Source organism: Archocentrus centrarchus, chromosome 3, assembly GCF_007364275.1.
Source record: "Archocentrus centrarchus isolate MPI-CPG fArcCen1 chromosome 3, fArcCen1, whole genome shotgun sequence".
In the NCBI taxonomy this organism is placed as follows: domain Eukaryota; kingdom Metazoa; phylum Chordata; class Actinopteri; order Cichliformes; family Cichlidae; genus Archocentrus; species Archocentrus centrarchus.
The window spans coordinates 17,942,754-17,956,973 of NC_044348.1; the positions used below are offsets into that span (position 1 = coordinate 17,942,754).

General features: G+C 40.9%; 2 protein-coding genes across 2 annotated transcripts in view; both read left to right on the forward strand.

The window, feature by feature from the left end:
• Positions 1-1,143: 1,143 nt before the first annotated feature.
• nedd4a (NEDD4 E3 ubiquitin protein ligase a) overlaps positions 1,144-14,220 on the forward strand; it is a 35,935-nt gene continuing 22,858 nt past the window's right edge. The window contains exons 1-5 of the mRNA XM_030722253.1: positions 1,144-1,388; positions 2,734-2,807; positions 3,785-3,863; positions 3,949-3,987; positions 4,284-4,337. Coding sequence (XP_030578113.1) covers positions 1,344-1,388; positions 2,734-2,807; positions 3,785-3,863; positions 3,949-3,987; positions 4,284-4,337 — 291 coding nt within the window. The 5' untranslated portion in view covers positions 1,144-1,343. The remainder of the gene's footprint in view (positions 1,389-2,733; positions 2,808-3,784; positions 3,864-3,948; positions 3,988-4,283; positions 4,338-14,220) is intronic.
• On the forward strand, positions 10,563-12,053 carry LOC115774849 (E3 ubiquitin-protein ligase NEDD4-like). Its single transcript, XM_030722305.1, has one exon. The coding sequence runs from the start codon at positions 10,563-10,565 to the stop codon at positions 11,907-11,909; it is 1,347 nt and encodes a 448-aa protein (XP_030578165.1). The 3' UTR covers positions 11,910-12,053.

The window sequence follows — 14,220 nt, forward strand, 5'->3', positions numbered from 1 at the left end:
CATTTCTTTAAGTAAATATTTGAAAAATGGCAAAGATAACATGGTTTGACATGCATAAAATAGTTTTTTTGTGCCAACAAGGTGATCCCCAATAATAGCTAAAAACCTAGCATATCTCAACATGGTGTGCAGTGTATCCTTAAAAAATTGGAGGAAACTGGACAAATGGAGGACAAAAGAAGAAGAGGCAGGCTGCCTCTCACCGAGGGCAACTCCAGAGTGTAACAGAGTCCAACCCCTCTCCAGTAAACTGGTTCTAGGGCCTGAGCTGTGCATTGAGGTGAGCCTGACTATATTGACTTGGTATCTTCCAGCCTTACGCATTAGCTCAGGGTCCCAAAAGGGGAATTTCAGACAAACAGAATCTGAAATTCACATCCTTAAGAAATAGGAAAAAATCCAGCAAAGACCTGACACAGCACCTGAGAGATGCATCTGGCCCTTCAGCTGATCCATCTACTGTTCATTGAAGTCTCAACAGACATGGTCTCAGTGGAAGGGTGGCTGTCAAGAAGCCATTCTTAAGGAAGGGAAATGGGTAGAAAAGGCTGAGGGATGCCAGATTACACGAGACCTGGACAGGGTGTACCCCGCCTCTCGCCTTATGATAGCTGGGATGGGCATTTGTGTACTGAGACTCTTAACCCTGACATACACCCTTCATGTAATAATAATAATTAAAAAGCTAATAATAACAGAGAAACTAGGCTGGGACGAAAACGAAACACATTTAAACGGTTTCAAACAATAACAACTAAAGTGAAACCGGTAAGCCCGCTCTGGAAAGTGGAAACTCTTGAAAACCTAAAACTCAAAACGAAATAAAATAAATAAATTATGATTAATTAAATATACTGTCTTGTTATATTTTTGTTTTCATTGGTGCGTTTGTACTGTCTACAAATGCTACCAACCCGGCTGGGGCTGAAGTAGTAAAATGAGGCAAAATCTGTCTTAATTACTTGTTAATGAATGCACATTTGATAAAATACACACTGGCTTGTGCGTCCGTCTCTCAGCGGCTTCCTTCTGGGTTTCCTCAGACTGCCGCCGTGACAGGGGAACCAGGGCAGGAAGAGAAAACAGGAGGAGGAGGAGGAGGTGAAGGAGGTGAAGGAGGGGGAGGAGGAGGAGGAGGAGGAGGATGGATACAGAGTGACGACGGCGTCGCAGCTTATCAGTAGGTCAGTTTCACGCCATCCCGCAGCGTAAACACACGGAGGGAATCCTTCAGTCACAGCCGAGCGGAGGCGCACACCTTCGCAGAACCCCGCGTGTCGCACCGCCACCTTCTTCCTCTTCTTGTCTGTCTTGTCTGTGGGAGGAAGAAGGGCGAGGATACTATGGCTTGGTTTTCTTCACAGATCTCAGGACTTCAGACGGATGAGGTAAACTTTGTGGTTTGTAAACGAGGCCGCTGTCGTTAGCCAGCTGGCTAACTAGTTCACAGCAACCGACAAACTAACTGGAGCGTCGAGTTAGCGAGCTAATGTTAACTCCCCAGCTCCTTAACTCAGCCTGTCTGTCTGCTTTGGAGTTTTGTCTCTGCTTGATAAACGTGTTAGTTATTAATAAAGAATCCATGTAGTTGAAAATCTCTTAATTATTTCCAGCCAGTGCTATAGGAAACTTGCAAATTAGAGAGTTCTTGTTTTGTTTTTTTCTCAGGCAGGAAACCAGCCGTCTCCTGGGCTGTCAACGCCTTTTCTGTTTGCTCAAAACAAACAAACAAAACTGAGATCTACCCAACTAGCAGTTATCTGTGTAATAATTCAGGAAAAGAAAAACAAAACAAAGCAGGGAATAAGGAAAGGGGGTCAGGCGTGATGAGTTGCGAAATCTCCCGATGATTCACTGATTTCACAGTAAAAAATGCGGCTGTGGTTTTGATCGGAAATGTGCAGAAGTACCAAAGACTCTAAGGATGTTACGTCACCCCGAGACCACGCCGAGTTTGTCTTACGAGCCCACAGCATGCATGCATCTGATAGCGATCAGATTGAAGCCATACTTCATCAGTGCAGTCTTATTATTGATTACTGATTTCTGTACTCATTGGACACCTGTTGTCAGACAAAGCAGTCAGCAGTTTCTACTAGACTTTCCATGTGCAGATTATTACTATATTATGTAGGTATAATATTATGTAGTGTTTTTTTAAAATTATCTATCTCTTGAAAGTTGGTTTCCAGAGTGGGTTTGCTCATTTCGGTTTAGCTGTTGTGTGTGAAAAGGTGACTTTCAGTTTATTTTTTTTTGTTTGTTTGTTTAGTTTTTATTAGTTTTAGGTCATTATAAAATATGAAAGGTGAGAGGGGTTTAAGAAGTTTAGTTCAGGTGTTACAATCCAAACTCTTGACTCACAGTGACACAGACAGCCCAGTCTCAGTAAACAAATGCACCAAAGCCTCCACACACTTGTGTTGGCAAACGCTAAGGAGCATCTATTTTCTTCTTATCCAATTCAGGGTAACCTTGGACTGAACTGCAAAGTCAAAGTCAGTTCTGCCATATGTGAAGGACATACACGGGACCGTAATGTCGTTTCTCTCGACCCAGGGCTTGCAAACAAGACACAAATTAATAAAATAAATAAAAAGTCAGAAAGACATGAAGTGTATTCAGTATTGTATACGTGTAACGGAAGTTAAAGCTATAGCCTGTGTGTAATCTCTGTCCCTGTTTTTATGTTGTTGTCTTATTAGTACGGTCATTTTGTTTTTGTTGATTCAGGAAGATAACAGAATCCTGAAGGTGAAGGTCATTGCTGGAATTGGACTGGCCAAAAAAGATATTCTTGGAGCCAGGTAAGCTGTTAGTATATTTTTATTTACAAAAAAAAAAGGCACATTGACTTTTTCTGACAGTTTGCTCAAAGAGTAACTTTAATGTATTATTTTGCCTGAAGAAGCATGCCTCTTGGGAAAATCTTATTATGTGGCAAGCACCTTTTTCCTGTTGATTTCCTCTATACGTTTGGTAAACGAGAACAATCAGAGTTTTCTGGAATTTGTGAATCACTGATCTGTTTGTATTAAATCTTCCATTGGCTCCAGAGAACAGAAGGACTCTGTTCTGTGTTATTTAAAAGAAAGCTTTAGTTAAACTCTGTGTTCTGATGGTTTACATTCCTCAAATATTTAGATATGGCTGGCTACCTTTTTATTTCTGCTTCTTATTCAGATAAAAAACTTTTTTTTCCTGGGATTTTCTGTACACATGACCTTGTACTGCAGTGATTCTGACATTTCCTCAAAAAAAAAAAGCAAAAACCAGTGTGTCTGCAACATTTTATGCCATACCTTCTTTTATCTGTTTTTTAAATTTAAGTTGAAAATAATTCCCCTAATCTCTACATAACAGAGCATATATAACAAAAACACATATTCGACTGTTTCTGTTGATTTTAGTTGCTGTTTTGGGACTTTTATGTCTATTTTGTGTTTAATTGTTCATGTAATGGCCAAAATCGCTCTGTTAGAACCACTCTAGTGGAGCACTTGTCTTTTAATGCATTACTAATGCTTCGTTAAGGCAGGGCAATGAATAATGCAATTTCTTTGATGGATGTGTTTTTTGTGCACAGCTCCTGGAATCATTATAAAATAGAAACTGCAATTATGAGCATATCAAGCCGGAACAATTATATTAATGTTTTGTAGGTTCTGAATGCAGAGGCTAATATTAAGTGTTTCACACAAACCGCTGAGGGCAGAAAGTAGATCAGAACTGTTTGACTCTGTATAGATGAATGTCTTAGTGAGTCTCTGCTTTTCCTTTGCAGTGATCCTTATACCAGAATGTCCCTCTATGATCCTATCACTGGAGAAATTGCATGTCTTCAGACCAAAACCATTAAAAAGGTAAGTAGGTGAACACCTGCATTTGAAGTTATGCTCACATCTGGTTGATTTATATTATTTTTTTCTCCTTTCATTTGACGTGAAGACACTGGATCCCAAATGGAATGAAGAATTCTTTTTCAGAGTAAGTGTAACTCGATTCACATTAAGCACATTTCAGAACGCATGTATTGTATTTATGTCTTGTGTTGTGTGAATATTGTTTTCGCAAAGTTAACTTACACTGATGGGGGAATCAGTCAGATTTATGGTCTGAAAATGCAAACCTTACTTAAGAAAATTTGATTCATAAATCAAATTTAAATCAAACATAGCCATAAAAGACAAAACTTTTGTTAGTCTTGCTTTGTTGACCACGCGTCTTGATTATTTTACAGGCAATAAAGCAGCTTTGACTTTAAAGTCTATATTGTGTTTCAGGTGGACCCCAAGAAACATCGTCTGCTGTTCGAGGTGTTTGATGAGAACCGGCTGGTGAGTTATTTATTTATTTATTTTTTTGAACAGATTGGAAACAAAACTGCTCTTTTTCTGCCCCTCTTAGTCTTTGAATTTAGGTGTTTTCAGTCCCGTTGCCTCAGATGTATAAAATCAAACACCTAGCCAAGCCAAACACTGTGGAGCTATAGCAAAATGTGGAGATGCAGAGAAGCCTAAACAGACACCCCCATAATTCCTTATGGTTAAGCTTAAGTTTACTTTCATGTCATGTTTATGGTCTGAAAATGCAAATTTTTCAAAGGAAAATTTGTAATTAATTGTAAGAGCCTCTTTGCTGTAAACTGTCAAATGTAATTTACTGTTGGAACACTTATAGGACTCCAACCTTGATCAAAGTAGGAAATACTTTTGCAGGTTCTGTACAGGATAGTCTTAAAGAAATTAAATATAAAAAAATTAACAGCTTGCACACTGCAAGACTCCAGTTTTTTTTTCCAGACTATTTATTGCACCATGATATAAAGCATTGTGTACTCTGTATCAAAGCTATTATATATGTTGTAAAACAGTATAGTATCACATTTTTGTGGAGGAGGGTATGCCCCAGTCATAACAAGGTTAACTGCTTGTCAAATAAACAGCAGCCCTTATTTTGCCATGACACTTGTGGTATTCTTGGAAAACTAGGATACCTTATTATGCAGGAGTGTAAATATGGGCAAATCTTAAGGGCATCCTAACGGCATTCAGTGTGGATGGAGATTAAAAACATGAGGTGTTGAATATCACGTAGATGATGTCACTGAATAGTTTCTGTTAGCAGCCTCTTAACAGGGTTGCTGTGTGCTTGCAGACCTGAGTTACGTGACTGTAGTCTGAAGAGAATATAGATGCCACTTTCTAATGTTTCCTTATTGATTACACTGTTGGTGCAAAGTGATGTTAAAGATTTTAGGATGACCCAATTTCATGCTGGTCCGATGGAAAGCAGGTACTGGGACGCACAAGCAGCTGGACTTTAGTGACACATTTGCTGCTAAACGCCTGCATCTGTGTGTAATGTAAGCACAGACAGGCAGTGAACCAGTATGGACCCGTCCTGATGTGACCACACCAAATATGACCTCATCTCATAGGTGCATGAGTATAAGGGTAATAACAAGAGCTTTCAGTACATTTTGTGCCTCTGAGAAATATGTATGGGTTTAGCAAATTAGCTTCATGTTGAATGTAACTCCTGTTCTGTACTTTATGCATTTGCTGCTATCAGATTTGGTTTGTGTAGTTGTTTGTAGGGTTACTTAAAATGTTGTGAACATATATGCCCAAAAGTGCTACCAGATAGGGGACTTGATTAACTTCTGGAGTTGATCTACTAGTAAATCTGGATTAAAGAAGTTTTACCATTCAAAGATACGATGAAATTGGACATTATGTATCATATGTCCACAAGTTGCATGATGTTTTCAAAAAAATATCAGAAATGAATCTGAATCCAGAGACCAGAGGAAATTTTCAGCCTTGGTGTAGGTATTTGTCTTGAACTGCTCTTGTTCAATTTGCATCAGTCCTACTCTAAAAAAAGCACCAACTACATGACTACAAAGCAGACTAGAAAATGGCAATGATAAAAATATCTACTAATGCTTAAGGCCTCAGTCACACAGGCATAGAGACTGGTTGACGACACTGTGGCAACCTCTGGTCACCAGGGAAAAATGTCTATTCTCCGACTGGCTAGTTGGTGGCTGCCAGCAGAAAGAAAGTGCTGCACCAAAAACCTCCTTGTGATCCATTTGTTTGCTAGCAGATTGCCACGATTGTTTGTAGTTTGCATGGAAGACGCTGACTTGAGTTTTTATTTGCAGCACTGTATAGCTCTTTGCAACCAATTTCACCTACTGACTGCCAGCAACTTCCAGCAATCATTTGCCAACCTGTTGGGGAATAGACATTTTTCCAAAGCAAAGACAAGGATTTTCTATTGGAAGCTTTGCATTGTTTTCTTGATCGATTAGCTGCCGCATACTTCTCACATGCTGTACTCTGAATAAGTATACTTACTTATCTTTCTATACAGCAGTCTTCAAGACATAAGTTGGGTTAACTGTTTTTTAATGGAAAGTAAACCAAAGTAAAGTGTTTATCAACCAAACTTGTAATTCTTTGTAGCCTAAGCCCCCCACCCCCCACCCCCTCCACACACACACACACACACACACACACACACAAAAAATTTAAACAAATAAATAAAAAATGTGTCTTGCAGTTTGTAGAATCTGTGAAATTCCTCACTTTCCCTTCTCCCACCGGGGCTACATGTGGCTGCAACTTGTCTCACTGGGAAAGTCTGTTCGCTAACTATACCGAGAAGCAGCAGAGGAGGTTCTTGGAAATACAAGGCAGTGCAGAGCCATGCAGGCAGCCATCCAATAGTCTTAACAGTTTATGATCTTTATGGTCACATTTCTAAGTGTTATGACAACTGAATCATGTGACTGTTTCAAAGTTTTGTGATGCTTTCTGTAATTGTGGATTTTTCCTAATTGATAAAGTTGATTGGTTGCTGCAGCTTTCACATATTTCAACAGGTTTTGGTCAGGCTTTTCATGTACAGCCATCAGGTCTTAAAAAACCATCAACACATAACCTGTCGTTTGTAGTTTGGCTGAATGTTTCCAGAACATGTCACTACGTCACATGTTTCCAGTCACATGATTCCAGTCACACACTTTCAGTCACATGAGAAAATAAAAGTGGGTGTGAGTCACTCAGGTCTGCGTCGTCATGCTCCAGGTACATGTTGGAGTATTTTGGAGGGTGTGTCAGAGCTGTGAAAGCGTTTCTGTGCAGTGTGTCACTGCAGCTCTGACACACAGAGAGCTCGGCAAGAAACGTGCTTTGTTGGTCGTCCCTTAAAAGATGTGTTGATTGGATGATTATTGTTTCCACACAGTGATCCGCAGCGTGAGCTTTCACATCTTGGCATAATGAGATTCTTATGGCCAACATTCCCAATTGTAGCCTCTTGAGAGTTTAATAAATAAAAAGTCAATATTCCTACAGGATGAGTCTTCATTCCTTTGGACCATGACATTTCCTCTAATGCCACCAAAAGTAGTTTTTACTTTAACAAAAATTTTAAATTGTGAGAGACGTATACATTTGGAAACTTTATCCCCCAGATTTTCAGAAGAAGGACCATCTATTATTAATCAAGCTGGTATTTGGCGCGCACCAAGAGGTTTTGGCCTTACTCCAAAGGAAAATTACCAGGACTCTGTAATTGTAGACATTTTTTTATAAGTACATTTTTGCTTATCAAATGGCCAGAAATAACAGGAAATTGCACAGATTTCTGTTAAGTAACACAAACTCTTTGCCTTAACTATGAGCAGACGAGTCATGCTTATGTGTGTAATCAACTCCCAAGAGCCAGAAAAAATCCTGGTAAGGTAAACATAGCAGACTGTGATTAGAGGTACAGCTTATGGTGTTTTAAAAATACTAGGGGGAAAAGTAAACCTTATTTATGCAGAATTCAGCACTTGTGCTACTGAGCAGCTCTGCGGTCATTATTGGTGTTGACCTCAATCTTAGCTCTGTACCTTCATCCGATGTTTTAGAAAAAGCAAAAAAATTCTTTTTTTGTGGAAAATATCTAAATAGTTTTTAGTTATGGTTAGGGTCATCACCAATGGTGAATTAGACCTCACAGGGTTAAACTCTACAGTGAATCACTGCAGCCCCACCCCTGCCCCCCCAACAGCAGTGTGATCATATCTGGTTCCAAGGTATGTCATGAGCAGCTGAACACACCCACTCACAGAATAATTGAAAACTAAATAAGATGCTGATAAAGTTTTCCCGTAAAATGCACACTTGCATTAGCATGTCTGTGCAGCAGGTTCTTCCTCACCTCCACAGACAACATGAATGGACATGAAATGAAGGCAGAAGTTGCTATGGTTACCTGCGCTTGAATTAATCGACACCATTCATATGGTAAAAGAATGGAAAGGGAAAAAAAACACAGGAAAAACAGTGATACAATGGTAAAAGCTGCTTTGCAGCCTACAGCAAAACTACATTTACAAAGACTCCTAAAACCGGAGAAGCAATCATACTTTCCAAACTAATCACACCTGCTCAAATTGGGAATGAATGTAAGGTGATAATACAAGAACAAAGAAACTGGATTTATGAATACATTGCCAAAATTTGTTTTATATTACTAAAAATATACCTTCTCTGTGATGATAAACTTTATCAGCAGGTTTTCCAGACATGGATTAAACCTTCTAGTTCTAGACTAAAAGAAACATACAATGAAGATCCATGTGTAGAAACTGGGCCTGTAAGAGTTACTTAGACTGTTCAATTAGCAACAAGGTTGCTTCAAACAGGTCGTTGTTGCTATCTTGATTTCCAGTAAGCTTATCATAGAAAAATTCTAATAAATTAAAATTGATAGGTGCCTGTCAGCATTTTCTTGGACAGAGATCTGAGAAAAAAGCTAAATAAGGCACTAGTAAAACACTAACGTTTTACTAACTTTTTGGCTCTTATCTTGTTCTATTTTAAATGACCAATGTCCATAAATTTAAGCTTTAGCAAAGGGCAAACCAAAATCACTCTCCACACAGTTGTTATGAAAAGGGTATTTAGCTATAGAGACCAAAATGTTAGAAAGGTCAGTGCCCGTTGTTCCTCAAGGATATCGTTATCACTTCTGCCATATCTCCTCCCAATTTGTTGGGTCGTAAAAGAACAAATGCAGTTTATCAGCTCGTGACTCTTTAGGGCTGCACCTTCAGAGCTGTCCAGCCTCTACTCTAACCACACCCCACTGACCCAGTTTGTGATGACCTCACCTCGGACACACTCGCTGAAGACTTGATTAAATATAACTTATCCTTCATTTGAAAGCATGATGTTAATTTTAATGCCACACTCATGTGCATATTTCCAGCCAGCCTTACTTTATTAGCATATTACACCATACCCTGTGACTTGACATGAATGAGTAATGTGAGTCACCAGCCTTATCTTACCCTAGATACCGTAGGCATCAGTTAAAGCTGCTTGATGGCTGGGTGAGTGATTAATAGCCAATCATGAGTTTTCCTGGCAGTTTGTCTTCCTGGTTTAAAAATTAGGTGATGAGTTCCACTGTGTCGGGAAGTGTCCACCAGTGAATCATGTCTTTATCCTGGCCTGGCCTCTTACTATTGAATATTATACTAAAACTGATTTGGAGGCAGAGTAATGTCCTGAAATAGGCCAGCCTGGCTCACAATAGGCAACCATTAATAAATTGGACTGTCAACAACCATGGCGAGGGAATCAGAGGAGCACCAACTGTTACATGAGGTGTCCAGTAACTGGTGTCGTGTCACTGCAGTGTCACAAATCTTTCTCCCTTGTATCTTGTTGTTGTTTCTTTAGCAAAGCAGATAATTTGCAGCAGATTGTTTAGTCACTGAGGAAGTTAGTGTTTACTAAATTATTTTATGGCTTTAGGTGCTCTTTTGCATGATGACTTTTGCATTTTGAAATCGCTATTCTGCATATTTTCACGAATGTTGGTATTTTGATTGTGTGGTAGCTGATTTTTGCCACCTAGACCTCGTTCTGACACAGAATTATGTTGAAAGTCAGTCCCTTTGATTTCCTGTAATTTAATAGCAGTGGGTAAAAATATTTGTGGGGCATGGAGCAGCAGAAACATAAGAAGCATAGCTGCAACAGGAAATGAAGTCTTGAGTGAGTGGCCTGAAGCAGATGTAACAGTTTACCAGAGCTTCAGTCGAAGATGCAGCATGGAGGACCGACATGTTGTGTGAGGTGGCAGCAGCTGTTAAATATTTGTCAGAGGGTGCCGTTAACAAGCCGTACCCTAAGGCTATGAAGCAGCTTAGCAGTTGAAGCTTTCTTTAAAATTTGAGTGTTGCTTTCTGTGAAGGCTTCGAGGCCCTTTCTTTAAAGGGGGCTTATCAGTGAGATTGCTCTGTTTTTAATGGCCATATGTTTGGGTCATGCCTCCAAACAGAACGGCTGACCTCCCCTGACTAAAAGCTGAAGTCCGCCTGGAGAGGAATGTAGGTTGTCACCAGAGCTATTTTGGCAATGTGCAGTCCCTAATGATTGTGATCACAGAGCAGAGTTTGGAGCAGTTGCTTTGCTGTCCTTTTTTCCAGCCAGCAAGTTTGATCATGCAGCTCTCGCTGGCGCTGCAGGGATTAGAGAGTTAAACGAATGGCACGTCGGCTCCGCTTGCATTTTGCGTCAAGGAGAAGCAACACGGACCCTCTGTCAGAAAGCCTCCGCAGCCATGGTGAGGAAAGTGGAGTCGGTGCGTCAGCTCATAGCCCCTCGGAGAGTCTGGCGCACAGTTCTGTTCGCTTGAAGGTGACTCCTCTGTCACCAGACTATGCTAATAATCAATGCTCTTCAGTGTTCATACCCAGGGTTAACACCGGAGGAAGTAATAAGAAGAAAATTCTACAGATTTCACTCCAGCCCTGTGGAAAACTCAGTGGAGAGCTGGATGGCAGCATAGAGGATGGAGAACCGGGAGTTGGTGAAGGAGGAGGAGCAAGTACAGGCTCTGACGGGGGCTCTTGCAGCAGCAGCATGGCCAGCGATGCTGGCTACTGCAGCAGTAACAGCATCTTTGAGCCAGAGGCACCAGAAAAGCATAGGACCACCCAAGAGAGGAGTCTACACTACTGCAAGTCCAAAGTTCCCCTGAGACGGTGCTCCTCCTTGGTTATATTTCCAAAGAGCCCCTGCAGCACCCCACCTGCTTCCCCAGTAAGTCCAGTGGCTCTTCCTGCTCTCCCAGTAGTGAAGGGGTGTAATCAGTCATCTTTTCAGACATCTGGTAATGAGTACTCACAGGCAGATGAGGAAGTGATTTGCAAAGGGTCCACCAACATGGCAGTAACTGGTCATCGCTTTCCAAAAGGAAGCTGTTCGGCTGAGTTCAGGGACATGAAACACATGGTACAGTTTAGTATTCCTTTACAGGATGAACCAATATGCAAAACAGAGGACAGCAGTAAAATGATGGAACCATCAGCGGCTCTAGACAAATCAAATCGTCACTCCAGCAGCCTGTTGCTGCACTTTGCCCACCAGAAACCAATTCTATCAGGGAAGGGAGCCACAACAACAGCTACAGTCAATGTGGAATACCCGGAGGCTCATTACCCAGCCCAGAACCCAGAGGATGAGCGGAACTGCCACAAGAAACTTTATCGTAGTACCTCTGCTTGTTTGTTCTCCTCAGCTAAACCTTCTGAGAAAAATTACAAGTTCTGTTCATCAGGAAAAGGCCATCAAGAAAAACACTGTCATCACGCCCTACAGAGGAGCTTTTCCCTCGAGGTGCCTTACCCTAACACTGGAATTTCATGTCACGTCTCAAATCCCAAACTCAGCGGCCCCTGCTCTCCACATGTACACATTCATTTGTCTCCTTGTTGCCCAGCTAAGTTGCCTAGCTCTCTTACTGATGTTAACACAGGCAACAAGTGGAATAGTACACCCACAAGCTCAGACCAATACACCAAGGTAAGTTTCTTAAGTGGAATTAACTGATGCTCCCAGGGTATCAGGAAAGAATGCCTTATACTCTGTGGTGGAAAAAATAAGTTGAGCTCTGAAACCAAACTGATTCTCTGATGATTTATTGAAAGTAAAGAATTAACCTTTGCAAAGGGATCAGTACAGCACGAACAGCCTTCGCACCAGCATTGACCAAAGCACAGAGTAACACCCATTCCTTTAAACTATTGCGTTGATACAATCTTGTTCCGCTAGCCATGGGTAGTTCAGGTTCCCACCACCATGTAGCACTTGCATGATAACAAGTGCATCATGGCCTTGGACACAGCTTATAGTTAAGTTGTTTTCTAATCTTCACACACTTGTCTTTGTGCTAGAAAATTACAATTACATACCAAAGAAATACACAGAGGTTATTTGAGTTGGAAAATTTGTTTTTCAACTCCACCCTGTATTGAAAGGCTAACAGCTGCCAAATAAGTATTTTTATTTATTTTTGCTTTACTTGACACAGATGGGGTCCTGGGAAAGAACAAAGTTGTTGAACCAGTTCCATGAGATTCCACACTCCTTTAACTATCTGGCTGACACCACTTTAACTTTATATATAAATCCAGCCCAGCTGTTTTTTTTTTCTGCAGTATACAGTTCTTCTTAACTGTGACTGCCATTCACATCCTTAAAACTCAGTTTACTCAGGGTCAGCCAAAGACAGAGTGAGGTTGAGTAACTGAGAAGATCGCTACAGCTAAGTCATGCAATTAACAAGCCCAATGTGGACAAACATTCAGAGGTATTTGGTTGCATTACAGTAAATCCATCTGGTTATTAGTTTCCAAGAAATCCCTGAATAAAAGGGAAAGGTTCCCTTTCAATTTGTTGGTGTGTCCATTGGTGTGTGAAATTGTCTTGAATAGTTTTCCATTTTATTATTCTGTTAGCACTATAAGTAATCCACTTAAGTATTTACCCAGGCTAATTTTAGCAGTGGGAAAAGTGGTGCCCCTTGCTGATATAAATAAAGTGCCTCTGAAATATTCCCCCTGACTCCAGATAGTCTGCTGGTGTGTAGCACTGATTCAAATTTAACTACATGATACTAGAGCGCTGCACAGTCATACCAGCCATCTGTGGACATAGTGTGTGTGTGTGTGTGTGTGTGTGTGTGTGTGTGTGTGTGTGTGTGTGTGTGTGTGTGTGTGTGTGTGTGTGTGTGTGTGTGTGTGTGTGTGTGTTGAGAATGTAATGTCGACAGAATGAAAGTGTGAGCCTTTCTGAGTAAAGTGATGGTGTGTTACCTTCCTCCAGGGTCCCCCTGCCAACTAGTGTTTGTGAAATATCAGGTGTCAGTTTCGACCTGCATTTAGCAGGATGTCAAATAGGACAGCCACTAATTAGTCACTCCATTTATTTTTTTTTTTTAATATTTAAATTTGCTTTCACTGTTGAAAGCCAAAAAAGAATCCCTTCATGCACATTTAGTCCAGTGTCATACATGGTGACTGTAGTTAAAGCTACATGAAAACTAGGTGTAACAAAAACATTTTAGTTAACTGAAATGACAACTAGACTTCAGAAGGAGACAAAAGCTCATTAAAACAGTATTGTGCACTATTCATTTTCTTAATGGCTTACGCCTCAGTCACACAGGTCTAGAAACTGGTCAGCTTGGGCCACTGTGGAAAAATGTGTATTCCCCGACCAGCGGGCGAATGGTTACGGGCGCTGCACCAAAAAGCCCTTGTGATTGCTTTGTTTGCTAACAGATTGCTTGGTAAAAGTAAATGTCGTGCCTTACTGCACATTTCAAAATGCCCAACTTTTATTTTGAAGGCAAACTGTCTCTGTTTCAAGTTTGCATCACACTTTAACTACCTTCAGCAAGCAGTGGGTGAGTGTCTGCAGACAAGTTAGTGTCTTCCATGCAAACAGGCGACCAAAGGAATAGCAAGGAGGTTTTTTGTGCAGCACTGTATACCTGTTTGCAACCAATTTCACCTAGCGGCTGTCAGAAACCTCCAGCACCCATTCACCAAATAGTCAGGGAATGCACTTTTTTCCCTAGCGAATTGTGGTTGCCAGGGGGTGACTGACCGTTGTCTAGGCCTGTGTGACTGGGGCCTCATTTAACTGTGGTTTGTAGGGGCTTTGGAGCTTACCCCCAGCTGCAGCGTAAAAGGTTGAAAGCACAATGGACAGGTTGCTAGTGCAGGGCTACAACAGAGTGACAGTTAACCACACATTTGGCCAATTTCATGATCACCAGGCGCTGGGAGAACATGCAAACGCCAACACAGAAAGGCCCCAGCGGACCAGGAAGGTTCAAACTGGGAGCCTTTTGCTG

Bases quoted from the DNA above. Each gene is read 5' to 3' on its own strand.
- LOC115774849 (XM_030722305.1), top strand. From the start codon at position 10,563: ATGGCACGTCGGCTCCGCTTGCATTTTGCGTCAAGGAGAAGCAACACG.